The 14,480-nt window shown below is 48.6% G+C and overlaps 1 protein-coding gene across 10 annotated transcripts in view; it reads right to left on the bottom strand.

The window, feature by feature from the left end:
- LOC139051497 (vinexin-like) overlaps positions 1-14,480 on the bottom strand; it is a 647,850-nt gene that overhangs the window by 370,447 nt on the left and 262,923 nt on the right. Inside the window, exon 1 of one of the 10 annotated variants that reach the window (XM_070528478.1) lies at positions 3,630-3,859. The exons of the other annotated variants lie outside the window; for them this stretch is intronic. Within the exon in view, the coding sequence (XP_070384579.1) occupies positions 3,630-3,708 (79 nt within the window). The 5' untranslated portion in view covers positions 3,709-3,859. Of the gene's footprint in view, positions 1-3,629; positions 3,860-14,480 lie in introns of those variants that run through there. 10 annotated transcript variants of the gene reach the window in all.

Here is a 14,480-nt window from a genome sequence, read left to right as displayed (position 1 = left end):
GTGTACATTCTTCATTTAGGTTACGTATTTTGTGCGTGTGTGGACCCGCGCAGGCCATTAAGTCCAACAATTTTTTTCGTGACCTGGACGTGTACTTGGCGGTCGTCACGTGGTTCTTGTTGGGGATTTTAATTGCGTTTTAGACACGCGAGCATATGTGCAAGGCCCGGGCTGGGGTCACCCTGATTGGAACGCACGGGAGTTGCGTCGCCTCGTCCAGCACTTTTCGTTGCTGGATACTTATTGACTTTTTCATGGCTCTTTGAACGTGGCGACGCGCGGCGCGTTGTCAAGCAGGTTAGACCGCACCTATGTGCCAAGCAATTTAGCTCAGTATATCACCCGATCTTATGTGATGACTTTATACCTTCATCCCCTGTTTATATTTTCTATCACAGACCAGTTATACTTGAAAGTTGCTTCCCTGCTTCCTCATCAGTAAAACCTTGGCGCCTAGACATACGCGTTCTACATGACGCGCGCTCGCGGTCTTGCTTGTCAAGTGTCTTGCGCGCCTCTGTTTTTAAATCTGACCCGGAGTCATGGGACGTGCTTAAGGTGCAGTGGCGTCTGCATTATTCAGTTGAAGGACGTGCACTCAGACGACATATGCCAGAAGAACTGGCGGATACTGCCACGAAGCTGCGCATTGCCCTTCGGGTCAGTCAACTGACTCCATTGATGCGGTCATGGCAGCGTGAGGTACGGAGGCGTTTCCGACGCTTCATCGCAGCGTTGTCTTTGTCAGCTGCTGCTTCGCGATGCAGACGTAATCCGTGTGCACACCCTGAAGTTTCGCGCTTTGCAAGAAACTTGCTTTTTAGGCAGCCGAATGCATTCGGTTCTGCGGCCCCAAGAGCACTTCCTGTTACGTCGCCTCCCACGCGTGATTATTCGCTCTTTGTATCATATTTTGAAAACATGGCACGTAGGAATATGCAAATAGATCCTGGCTCTTGGGGATCCCGTACAATGCTCAGTGGGCTGCCTCAGGTTCCCCCTGAAGTAGCTGACCGTCTTTGTGCACGACTGTCAGCTGAAGAGGTGAAGGCAGCATTATCTTCCATGAAGCCTGGCTCGGCCCCAGGGCCGGACGGGTTACCCGTTGAGTTTTATATAACTTTCTGGGAAGATAATGGTGCCACTTTCGTACTGTTATCAGCCACTGCTTTGAGAACTTTGAATTCCTGTCTAGTTTTCGCGACGGCCTTATTGTCCTGATACCTAAGCGCGATCCATCATCAGTTCGTCCAGAGGAATGGAGGCCGATCACGCTTCTCAATGTTAACTACAAGATCATCACAGTTGTCACTCGACCCTTGGCAAGCATGATGCCTTCATTAGTGGGACACCATCAGGCATGCTCGGTCCCTGGCAGATACACAGTCTCTCGTTCCTTACGCGTGACATAATACATAATGACGTACCCGCTGACCAGGTCAGCATGAGGTTTTTGGCTTCACTAGATCAAGAAAAGGCATTCGATCGCCTTGAACATAGCTACATATTCAATGTACTGACCCCCTTCGGCTTTTCGTCAAATTTTGTTGAACTTATTAGGAATGTCTATTCAAATATCCGATGTACATTTTTGCTTGATGGCCGCATCAGGCTCCCGCCCCTGTACTCGCCTGCTCAGTGGTCACTTTGCGCGATTTTAATTGCTGCGGGGGGCCTTTTGTCTGTATCAGCCACTGCTTTGAGAACTTTGAATTCCCGGCTAGTTTTCGCGACGGCCGTATTGTCCTGATACCTCGTAACCGGCGCGAGCTACCTCGGCGGTGGGAGATACCTCGGCGTAACCGGTGCGAGGCAGTTGCCGCGGGACATAGTCGCCGCGCTCTGTTTGCACTTCTGGGGAGGCTCTACTTTGAGCTACTGTCGCTTCTGTCAGAGGAGTTGTTCTTCCTTGGGGAAGAGGAGTTGCTTCAGCAGTGGTCATGCCGTTTCCTGTCGGTTGCTGATGGACGCGCATAGCTTAATTTTCGACCAGCGTGGTTCTTGTAGAGAGTCCCTCAAAAGTATTCACTGAATATATATGCATGTAGGTGCCCCTTATTTCTGTGTGCATGATCTTCTCTGTATATACCCATCTCATAGCAGCGCTACAAAATTATGTAAAGTCACATCATCATTGTACGCAGCCACCGTTCAAACTGTGTATACTGAACATCATTTTCTGTAATGTGACGATTAGTTCATCTGCAACTGTGCGTTTCCGTGGGTCTATTTGGTTATACGTTAGTGAGTGTGGACACCGACACTTCTTTCAAAACGTGCCATGTTTACAATGCTTCGTACTTCGTAGATGTTGTCGACCTGTGTGGGATTTTCCCGTCATTGTGACTGAGTATTCGTATCGTATTTTTGTTGAAATAAACTTTTTCTAAACATGAATTATTACCGAAGGCCGAGCAACATCATACAGTTCTTACCAACGAAAGGCTTCGCTAGCTCGAGCCCTGAATACGTCAAGGTGCACCATCCAATGAGGCAGATAGGCATTCAAAGCAACACGCACACGGCCTTCGCCAAGATTGATTGTCCTCAGCGCAAGTGCTCGGAATTGATCGACGTACGGCGGAATTTCCGGCGACGCTGCCATTGTAAACTAGAATACTGGATAGTTGTGGGAATTGCCGTCCTCTTAAGAGCGCTATGAATAGGAGAGCAGCCCTAGTCACATTGGTCGGCTCTGGTCGCGTACCATGTGCGAAAACGACACACGTTAGTGAAAATTTTGCAACGCAAACCACTGGGAGACAAGTGGCGAGCGTGGCCACTGTACGCAATGAACTTGTGCATGACTACAACTGCACGGACACACCAAAAGCACATGCCGTGAGTGTAAATAAGAGTGCGCCAACGAACTTCACGCTATAAGCCTAGTCAAAGTAACAACAGCATGTACATTAACGGGTTTACAAGCGTGACACGGCATAAAGTTCTACAGAATGGTGTTGAGAGCGCAAAGCGCAGATCTTGCGAGCGGACCAGCCGGAACGTGAAAGCAAAACTTGAACTTCCTACAGGCACAGAGATTGTTTCGGAGATCTCGTCTCGCCCACTTATAGCTCAGAAGCAAAAAGGGATTCCTATTTTTTACGCAGAAAGGCTGAATGTGTGTGTGCTGAAAACACAGCACACCCCATCAAGGGCTCTGATGGGTTCTTGGTAACGCAGTGTAAGAGGCATATTTTTTGAAACCAGCGGCAGCTGCCAGAGAAGAAGGGGCCACAAAGTGCAGACCCACCAATGAGACTCCGCCAGGGAGTGTCGTTGGCGAGACACGTGCCAAGTTTTGAGTCCGGAATGAGAGCAAAAAACTATATAAATCAAGCTTTGTTTTAACAAAAACAAATTATTCGTTGCTCCAGCTACAACAATACTGTTAATCTAACTCATCGAAAGGAGCAATTCACGCAGGATAAAGAAGGGCCGGTAGACGTTATATCTGGGTCAATTCCTACTTCGGACGTACACGACAGGAAGACGCTTTCAACTCGCGCGTCGTTCGGTCGCGTACATTTCCTAGCTGCTTCGTGCGCATAGAACATCCCTGGTGTTCATAATGAACATAAGGAATGTCCGCATCGCGACAGCGTGCGTGCAGACGAGTGAGCACTCACCGGCGTTGACAACCTTGCTGGCCTTAAACTTCGGCGCCAAGCTTCTCGCGTATCCATGCGCCAGGGACGCCGACGACATGGCTCTCGCAGTCTCGATCACTTTCCGCGGACAAGCTGACAATCACTCTCGGCGGCGCTCATTCACCCGCCAACACCAGCGGCAGTCAGCAGCATCCGCACGAGGTCGTCCACCCCAAACAAGGGACGCTCGCAACCGGAGAGGCGCAAGATTTGTACGACACCTTCTCCTCGAGCGCCCGGTGACGCGTACGCTATATCTTCGCGAGCTAGGGGGACCGCCACACCGCCTAACGACCGCTGTCCACGGTGATGCTCGGGGAGGAAAGCTCTAGAGACATAAAAGCGGACTACAGCGATTGCAAGCGGCGACACGGCGACACTAGCATGGCGCACGTGTTGGCACAAGCGCGTATGTTTGCGGGAAGGAGAAGCCCAATTTCAAAGCAGCAACACGACAAACTACTTGTACGGCTCGGCTGCTAGAAAAGGGCGAGTTGATTTCGATCCAGTGCCGGTCCGAAAGCGCCCCCAAAGGGAGCGACAGGTGACAGCAGGACGACGCGTTCGAGAGGACAGTTCAAAACGACGCGTAGTGGGTCACAGACAGCACCCACCACCACCACCACCGAAAGAACGTACGCGTTTACGCGAGGACAAATAAAACTAGGTCTGACGAGTCGTCACTTTTCGCCACGACGTGCGAAGAACGACCAGCGACAGAAGGTCGGGGTTTCTATCACTGGCTCACCAGGTAACAGCAAAAGCGAGGCGTTTGCCGAACGAAACCGCCGTCGAAATAGGTGCGCGACGATTTCGAAGTCGTGGTCGATCGGTGGGACGAAGATGACGACAACGCCTGCCGCGCAGCTGCCAAGCGGCGACGGACGGAGCCCCTCCGTTGCGCGCGCGCCTTGCTCAGAAAGCGCCCGGCGCGCGGCCCAGTGGCGGCGGGAACTCATCTCCTCCCCGTCGTCAGATGTCCTCGGCGGGGCGCGGGTGCCAAATTTAGGAAGTGCGGCACCCCCGGTGCTTGAGGAGGCGGCCCGGGTACTGCTGCAAAGGCGAGACGCCGCGCGCTTCGGTCGCGTGGCGCTCTCGACCTCCTCCGCTGAAGGTCGCGCGCACACTACGCCTCCTTTAATAGGGATACAGGAGAGGTACGAGTGTGCTCCGAAAATAGGAACAATGGTGAGCGAAGAAGGGGGCGGCAACCGCGTAGTGCGCGTAACCGCGTGGACGGGCAGAGCGGTCCCTGGCGGTGAAAGGACACGTTTCGGCGTGTACCATAGCAGGGCCCGCGTACACGCTGTCCCGTACGCTGTCGTCGTACCACCGACACATTTTCAGAAACGTTATGCCATTCTCGTCATGCCACAGTCATCATACCTGGCCTTCGTCGTTGCATCAACTTCATTCCTTCTTCGGCATTCCTTCGTAACCACATTGTCTCAATCTCAATTACGATGCCGTCGTGACGCCATTGTAGTCGTTCCAGTGTCGTCATTCCAGCTTCGTCTTCCGATTCTCGTCACGCCATCGTCGTCATACAGTCATCGTCACTGCCATCTACCACCACCGTCGTCATAAAGTTGTCTTCACACAGTCGTCGTAATCACATTGACCTGACATCTTCGTTTACACTGTAGTCGTTATACCATCGTCACCATTTCACAGTCGTCAATCGCGCCGTCGTTATAGACCAGAATACGCTAGCCTCGCACCCAGACTAATCGAACGCATACTCTCGCACCCGGATTGCCCGGTCGACCAGCGCCATTTTGTTCTGGGCTGCCAAAGTGTGTTCGCCGGCGACCAGCAGACATGGATAGCGCTAGCTCTAGGACTCCATAGTGCGGAAATGTGCCCGTTCACGCGGATCCAAAGTACAAGAAGTCAACTGGGCATCGTTGGGTCGTGTTTGGATGCCAAAATAACCAGCGGAAAAGGAGCAGGTTGCTTAGAGCTGTTTGCGAAGAGCACAATACACGTAGGGAATCGTGCCGGTGCGGTGTTTTCAGCCTGCACCGATTTCCATCCGCAACGAAGAATGACAAGCTGCGCCACCGGCGGATAGCTGCAGTGAATAGGAAGAACTACCAAACCAGTGAAAATGCACGAGTGAGTATTCGATCTGTGTATATTTTGGTGCCACGCTCAACTTTGCGCCCTACGAACGTAATATGTGTAACACGCAGTTTGCTCTAAGCACTTTCTGGACAAGCCCACACAGCAGAATCCCGCGCCGGTGCTTCGCCTTGGCTATAAGAAGAAGGCAAGCCTTTTCGTGTTTTCATTCAGGCAGAGCTCCCGACGGTTAAGCGGAACAGTTGAGTTTGCGGTTAGCGATCCTTCCAGCTGGTGCACGGTATGACCATTAAGCGTGAACGACAAGTTGTAGGCGATAGTATGTTGCCCTGCTGGTGAGCGTTATTGCTAATGAAAGTAAACCGAAATCTGCTCGTCACGTAGCATGCGTCCACAAAAACGTAAACGACGACTGCTCGTCGCCGAAGGCGCTCTTGCAGCGCGCCTGTCTTTACGAGCTGGTGTTGCAGGTGTCATTCGTAACGAATTCATTTGAGCTTCCTGAGCTCTAAACTGCGTGCGGTCTGTTATGCGGGGCAAAGCGCAAAATTTTTCCGTTCATAAGGCGAGGAAAATAAAGTGCTTAATTATTGTTGTATTTTGTAACAAAATTTTGCTCGTTCTCACCAGTTTTTTTACTGTTTTCTTTTCTAAGGGAGCGCTAACAATCCGATATGGCCTCGCACAAGCGAAACAGGTCTGATACCAGGTAGCTGCAGTTGGTGGGGCTAATTTTTTGGAATGCACGTGCGGTTGTTTTCTTGTACCAAAGGGGTCCCTGATGATGCATCTTTAAGTAAGGATGGTAATTTTATGTGCCCTGTCAAGGTTTGAGCAACTGTCTGCATCTGTCATGCTCGCCCTGTTATACGGGCTTTGACTGCACATGTAGTTGAACATTATAACTACTGTAGTTCCTCATTTTCCAATGAGTGCAGGTTTAGCATCATATGCTGCTTGTTCGAGTTCTGTATGCTTGTGTTCTGAATGTTGTACTCTTAAGTGGTTGCACGATACAATTGGCTTGGTGCATTTTCTATTTCATTTTGAGAGGACTTTATATCTTCGCAACAGTGATGGCATGGGAAAGAACTACAGCCCTTTTTACTATAACATCTATTTTGTTTTCAATGTGCAGGTGGTGAAGGGCAGGAGTCTGCTAATCAGGCAGTCAAACGACCTCGCCAGTTGGTTGCCAAACACGGCCAACCCAGTAGTGACCATGACAAACAAGACCAAACTGAAAGCGCAGAGGACAATGTTCTGCGTGCTTTAATAATATCTGGCACCAACACAGTGCTGTAAAATCCTTCACAGGTTACGTGCTTACGTGGTTACCCGATGTATTCGCTTCTGCAGTCTGCACATCACTCAGTGTGGCCATTGCGGACTTGCATGAGGTCTTGAACTTTGATTGAATCGAGACAGTGAAAATGACAGGCTAGAAAACACGCGAAACACGCCTTCCACCCAGCTAAAATGCCCAAGTTTCGCTTTCGCGCCGGGTCGCATCTCCCGGCGTGGCAGCCCAGGCCTGCTACTTCGCGGGGCTTGGGATAGATGGCGCGACCGCTGCACATCAATATGGCGGCGCGCTTTGAATTCACGGTGTTCTGGTGTATACAGTTCTCAGCATATATCCGTCGTGATATTGTCGTCTTGTTGCAACCGTGGTCGACCCATCGTCGTCGTTCCAACTTCATTTAATTTTTATCACAGCGTCGTTGTCAACTTCGATTTATAACTGCGGTTAAACAGCGCGAATAACACAAGGACACGAGGTAACAACTAACACAGACAAGCGCTGACTCCCAACTGGAAGTTGGGAGTCTGGAGTTGGGAGTTGGAAGTCTGGTGCCCCGGGCACGAAGGCCTGCGGGGCAACGAAGAGGCGGACTGCGCAGCTCGAGGTCTCACTAGCCGAGCGGCAGATCACACCCTTCTTCAGCCCCCGACAGACCGACGAGCGACCCACGAGTAATTAACGACAGGTCAACGAATACTACAAGACCAACGGCTCGGAAGAACGCAATACGCTCCCCCACACAAAGCTCTCAATAAACTCCAGGCAAGGGACTGGCGCCGCCTGCAAACTAACACATACCCACACTTGTCTCGTCTACACGCAATCTACCCAGACAGTTATACGTCCAAAACATGTCCCTTGTGTAGCAACCACACAGCGACACTCGCGCACATAACACACGAATGCACCGACCGTCCAGGCGACGCAATTTCGCCACGAGTCACAACACACACACTCACTACGTGGTCTTGGGAGGCGAGACTCTCCAAACTGGACCTGGGAAGCCAACTGGCGACCCTCGACCAGGCGCGGCGAGCCGCGATCGCCAGTGGAGCCCTGTCAGAGGGAACCACCAAGGAATAAACCGCGCAACGGTTTCTCCAATAATGAAGTTCCTCCTCCTCCTCCAGCATAGGCATACGTACACCAGTCGCAAATACATCTACGTAATGAGCTGCATCATAATCTTTCATGCAAAAAAAAGCTATTTCTTTTTCCGACAAGTCAAGAGCACGCCATCGCTGCATACCGCTGCATCACTGCTTTTCAAGTTGCAGCGGCGGCGTAGAGGTAGAGCATCCGCCTGGCGTCCGAGAGGACCGTGGTTCGAATCCCGGTGCCGCGCAATTTTCCACTGGATTAAAAAAAATCCGCGCGTTCACAAAATTGCATAAACAGGCCTGGAGTGCCGCCTGATTCCGGTGACCAGAACCGGTAACGCATTCCCTCACAAGAGCAGGATTGGCCACCCTGGTGCAGTGCTTGACCACAACCTCCTTTGTGAATACAACAATCAAACCATGACCCTCAATTCCCAGCAGCTGCGAAGCAACTGACCACGGCGGCGGTCAGACCTGTGACGCAGCAGAGGGTGCTAAGAATCTCTGTGTCCGGACATGCCGCCATTGGAATCTGAACCTGGCAACATTTAACGCTAGAACGTTACCTAGTGAGGCGGGCAGTAAATGGGATATAATAGGGCTCAGTGACGCTAGGAGGACAAAAGAAGCAATATACAGAGCTAAAAAAAAATGGCTGTGGCTTAGGTAAGGTTAAGCCCAGGATGCGAAGCATACTAGCCTTTATTTTAGTTGTTGAACCACTGTTTTAGCCTGGTGAACTGCTGTTGCTTGGCTATATTTGGTTCGGCTAGACGAAGAAACAACTCATGCATTACTGCTTCGCCTTCAAGAGTGGAACGCGACAGCGTTCCCGTCGACCCGCCAAGGGGTGTAAGACAATGGGCTACAGGGCAGCGACTACGCGCCCCGCATTGGACGCGGTGAGCGTCGAGCAAAGCAGCGTTCGGCGCGGCAACGAAATGTGCGCCTGAGCAAGAGACGCACGCCTTAGAAACAGCTCGTTTCTAAGGCAACACCGCATTCACTAGAGGCACTTTTGTACCGCTTTGAAGCATCGTACTCGTGGCTCAGTGGTAGCGTCTCCGTCCCACACTCCGGAGACCCTGGTTCGATTCCCACCCAGCCCGTCTTGCAAGAGTTGAGCCAAAGCCACTTCTCCTCTGTCGTGACGTCACGGTGTCACGTGGTTTCAAGGCGACACCGCCGCGCCTGAGGAGCTGGGCTGAGCTCTCGTAATATGCTTCGCATAAAAGCGGGCACGTCCCGTGCTACCAGAGCTTAGCAGAGAGGCGAGAGCTAGGGGTCGGATTCCTGATTAACAAGGATATAGCTGGTAACATACAGGAACTCTGTAGCATTAACGAGAGGGTGGCAGGTCCTTTTGTGAAACTTAATAAGAGGTACACATTGAAGGTCGTACAGGCCTACGCCCCTGCATCCAGTCACGAGGACCAGGGAGTCGAAAGCTTCTACGAAGACGTGGAATCGGCGATGGGTAAAGTCACAACAAAATTCGCTATACTGATGGGCGACTTCAATGCCAGGGTAGGCAAGAAGCAAGCTGGAGAAAGGTCAGTGGGGGAATAGGCACAGGTCATAGCAGAGGAGAGTTATTAGTAGAGTTTGCAGAACTGAATCATTTGCGGATAATGAATACCTTCTTCAGCAAGCGGCATAACCGAAAGAATGGAAGTGGAGCAGCCTTAATGGCGAGACTAGAAATGAAATAGACCTCATACTCTGCGCTAACCCTGGTATCCTACAAGATGTGGACGTGCTCGGCAAGGTGCGCTGCAGTGACCATAGGATGGTAACATCTCAAATTAGCCTAGACTTGAGGAGGGAACGGAAGAAACTTGTACATAAGAAGCCGATGAGTGAGTTAGCGTTAATATGGAAAATACAGGAATTCCGGATCAAGCTACAGTATAGGTATTCGGATTTAACTCAGGAAAAGGACCTTATTGTTGAAGCAGTGAATGACAATCTTATGGGTATCATTAAGGAGTGTGCAATAGAAGTCGGTGGTAACTCCGTTAGACAGGATGCCAGTAAGCTATCGCAGGAGACGAAATATTGATTAAGAAACGCCAATGTATGAAAGCCTCTAACCCTCCAGCTAGAATAGAACTTGCAGAACTTTCTAAGTTAATCAACAAGCGTTAGATAGCTGACATAAGGAAGTATAATATAGATAGAATTGAGCATGCCCTCAGGAACGGAAGAAGCCTGAAAGCAGTGAAGAATAAACTAGGAATAGGCAGGAATCAGATGTATGCGTTAAGAGACAAAGCCGGCAATATCATTGCTATTATGGATGAGATCGTGCAAGTGGCTGAGGAGTTCTATAGAGCTGTATACGGTACCAGTGGCACCCACGACGATAATGGAAGAGACAATAGCCTAGAGGAATTTGAAATCCCACAAGTTACGCCGGAAGAAGTAAAAAAAGCCTTGGGAGCTATGCAAAGGGGGAAGGCAGCTGGGGAGGATCAGGTAACAGCAGATTTGTTGAAGGATGGTGGGCAGATTGTTCTAGAAAAACTGGCCACCCTCTAGACGCAATGCCTCATGACTTCGAAGGTACCGAAATCTTGGAAGAACGCGAACATAATACTAATCCTTAAGAAAGGGGACGCCAAAGACTTGAAAAATTATAGACCGATCAGCTTATCGTCAGTTGCCTACAAACTATTTACTAAGGTAATCGCAAATAGAATCAGGAACATCTTAGACTTCTGTCAAGCAAAGGACCAGGCAGGATTCCGTAAAGGCTAGTCAACCATAGACCATATTCACTCTATCAATCAGATGATAGAGAAATGTGTGGAATACAACCAACCCCTATATATAGCTTTCATTGATTACGAGAAATCGTTTGATTCTGTCGAAACCTTAGCAGTGGAGGCATTACGGAATCAGGGTGTAGACGAGCCGTATGTAAATATACTGAAAGATATCTATAGCGGCTCAACAGCCACCATAGTTTTCCATAAAGAAAGCAACAAAATCCCAATAAAGGCGTCAGGCAGGGACATACTCCAAGGCTATTCACAGCGTGTTTAGAGGAGGTATTCAGAGACCTCGATTGGGAAGAATTGGGGATAAGAGGTAATGGAGAATACCTTGCGATTCGCTGATGATATTGCCCTGCTTAGTAACTCAGGGGACCAACTGTAATGCGTGCTCCTTGACCTGGACAGGCAAAGCAGAAGGGTGGGTGTAAAAATTTATCTGCAGAAAACTAAAGTAATGTTTAATAGTCTCGAAAGAGAACAGCAGTTTACGATATGTAGCGAGGCACTGGAAGTGGTAAGGGAATATATCTACTTAGGGCAGGTAGTGACCGCGGATCCGGATTATGAGACTGAAACAATCGATAAGAATGGGCTAGTGTGCGTTAGGCAGACGCTCTCAGATCATGAACAGCAGGTTGCCATTATCCCTGAAGATAAAAGTGTATATCAGCTGTGTATTACCAGTACTCACCTAAGATGCAGAAATCTGGAGGCTTACGAAAGGGGTTCTACTTAAATTCAGGACGACGCTACGGGCTATGGAAAGAAGAATGGTGGGTGTAACTCTAAGGGTGTAAGAAGAGAGCAGATTGGGTGAGGGAACAAACGCGAGTTAATTAGTTGATATCAAGAAAGCGATCTCGGCATGGGCAGACCATGTAATGACGAGGGAAGATAACTGGTGGTGATCAGGGGTTACGAACTGGATTCCAAGAGAAGGGAAGCGTAGCAGGGGGCGGCAGAAAGCTAGGTGGGTAGAGGGGATTAAAAGGTTTGGAGGGACAACATGGCCACAATTAGCACATGACCAGGGTACTTGGAGAAGTTTGGGCGATGCCTTTGCCCTGCAGTGGGCGTAGCCAGGCTCATGATAATGATGATGATGATGATTTACCTTTTACTTTCCCTATGAATTTTTTTTTTCAAATATGGGAGTACAGGGGCACTTGTTACAATGTCCTGCTAAATGACTCCCATAGCAATTCTTTAGGTTACTGCTGTGCTGACGAGCTCCGTCATTGAAACGTTGTCCCACTTGCCCCATATAAGTTTTTCCCCAAGTCGGCGGTATCTGATAAATAACATTGCGCCTGCGGTCAGTTGCAGTCATTATCTAGCCATAAAATGGCTGGAAAAATTCAAGTAAACTTCCAGTTGGCAGTCAGCGCTTGTCTGTGGTGTTTGTTTCCTCGTGTCCTTGTTGGCGCTGTGTAACCTCAGTTCTAAATATGAACAACCTATCCCTCAGCAGATCTTACTCAGATCTTTCTTTCGTATAAGAAATGCAAAGATGGGTCAGGTAAAAAGTTTATTTTTTTCTGAGAACAGCATTTTAGTGTAGCTGCCTTCCGATTCAAATTGCCTATTGTGTTCAGGATAAGGTGTTGCATAATCTTCAAGCGTGAGGCAAGCCTGGTTTGCATTCTATAGTTGCCCAGTAATTTTCTGCTGCTGTGATGGTACTTATTATCAATGTATGCGAGCTTGGAAGTGTGTTATGTCTGCTTTGAGGACTCGCTCGGGGCAAGGGGTCTGCAGTACGGGGGATTTCTCTAGGGACTCGTGGGTTAATATATGGAGATGCCAATTCGCTATTTCTCCAGCGAGGGATTACGAAGCACCTATTTTACAAATATTGCTCCCATGACTGATACCTACATGGTCTGTTTCCTCGCAGAACATAATGAAGCCAACAGACAAATGGCTCTGGTTTTTAATTTAAATGAATAAGAATAATGAGAAACGAATGTTGATGAAAAGGCAACTTGCTGCTAATGGCAGCCGAAACCACATCTTTTGCATTACCAGGTGCCTGCTCCTAAGTTTCCTTTACAATATGATTCCTGTGGTTAAAACAGCATATGCTTCGTCTGCTGCCATGCCTTTAAACTGTGCTGGCTAAAACTCTCCATTGCCAGATTTTGTACACAATAACAAATGCCAAAATAAGTGGATGGGAGGATAATTGTCACAGCACAAATGTTACAGCAGCGTATGTGGTAGCTGGTGGGTTTGTTTCCAACATTGGCGAGTTGCCTTCTTGTCCACACTCATTTTGCTTTTCCTTATAATTCTACATTCAAATTAAAAATTCACAATTACTTTTGTGCTTTCTCCCTTTTTGATTTATTGTCTGTTGGCTTCATATAGTTGTAACAAAAGACTGGGACCCTCGGTTCCCCATCTCATTTTCTGAAAATATTGAATTCTTGCTGGCCAGTTCTAGCCCGAGTGTTATTGCAGCAGCATTGTCAGCCTGTATTCTCACTTACCCGCCGTGGTTGCTCAGTGGCTATGGTGTTAGGCTGCTGAGCACAAGGTCGCGGGATCGAATCCTGGCCACGGCGGCCGCATTTCGATGGGGGTGAAATGCGAAAACACCTGTGTACTTAGATTTAGGTGCACGTTAAAGAACCCCAGGTGGTCGAAATTTCCAGAGTCCTCCACTACGGCGTGCCTCATAATCAGAAAGTGGTTTTGGCACGTAAAACCACATAATCTTTTGTATTCTGACTCGCACAGTGCTTGATGAGTGAACGAAATCGGTACAACCTTTTGGCCACGTCCTCAACTGCTTTGTCTATGCAGGATGCCGAAACCATATAGAGTGGTAAGATTCCCCAAAGAAGATGATAATTTGGCAGTTGTGCCAGCATCCTGACTGAGTGAAGACGAGGAGTTTTGGTTCTGGCCCCTGTATGTCAGGGGTTCAGAAGTAGCGACCATGGTGCATAAGCAAGTTCCTCCAGCAGAAGATAGGGGAAAGTATCCTGTTGTTGTGATGGCGAGGTGCAATAAGTGACTACATTGATAATATATTCTGCTTTTTCCTTGCCTCATTATTTTTTTATATTGCTTTGGACATGTGAGATTAATTATAAGACTGAAATGATCTTGTAATAAGTGACACAGTTCTGAATTTTTGACATTCTGGAATTAAACATTACTAAGTGTAAATTTGTGTGTTTCTAGGTCTACTAACACAATGCCTGTTTACCTTTTAAATAACATAATATAGGAACCTGCATCTTCGTATAAACATCTTGGCGCACATATCACCACTAACCTAACTTGGAATGTGCACATAGCATACATTGTAAACGACTCAAACCATTTGCTTGGATATGTTTGTCACAGTTTTTCCAAATCATTCTTTATTGAAGAATCTCTTATATAACTGATTAATTTGATCAAAGCTTCAATGTGGGATTCATTTCAGGAAAGTTCATCGCATGCAATTAAAATGATGTAGAAAAATACTGTTTGTACTGTACCATCCCTTGCTGGTCGTTGCAAAATATATAACTTAGTCCTTTTTTGTAAGTTACATTACCATCCA

Source organism: Dermacentor albipictus, unplaced genomic scaffold (genome assembly GCF_038994185.2).
Source record: "Dermacentor albipictus isolate Rhodes 1998 colony unplaced genomic scaffold, USDA_Dalb.pri_finalv2 scaffold_12, whole genome shotgun sequence".
Taxonomy (NCBI): domain Eukaryota; kingdom Metazoa; phylum Arthropoda; class Arachnida; order Ixodida; family Ixodidae; genus Dermacentor; species Dermacentor albipictus.
The sequence above is the reverse complement of the archived record's forward strand: the minus strand, read 5'-3'. Positions and strand labels throughout refer to the sequence as shown.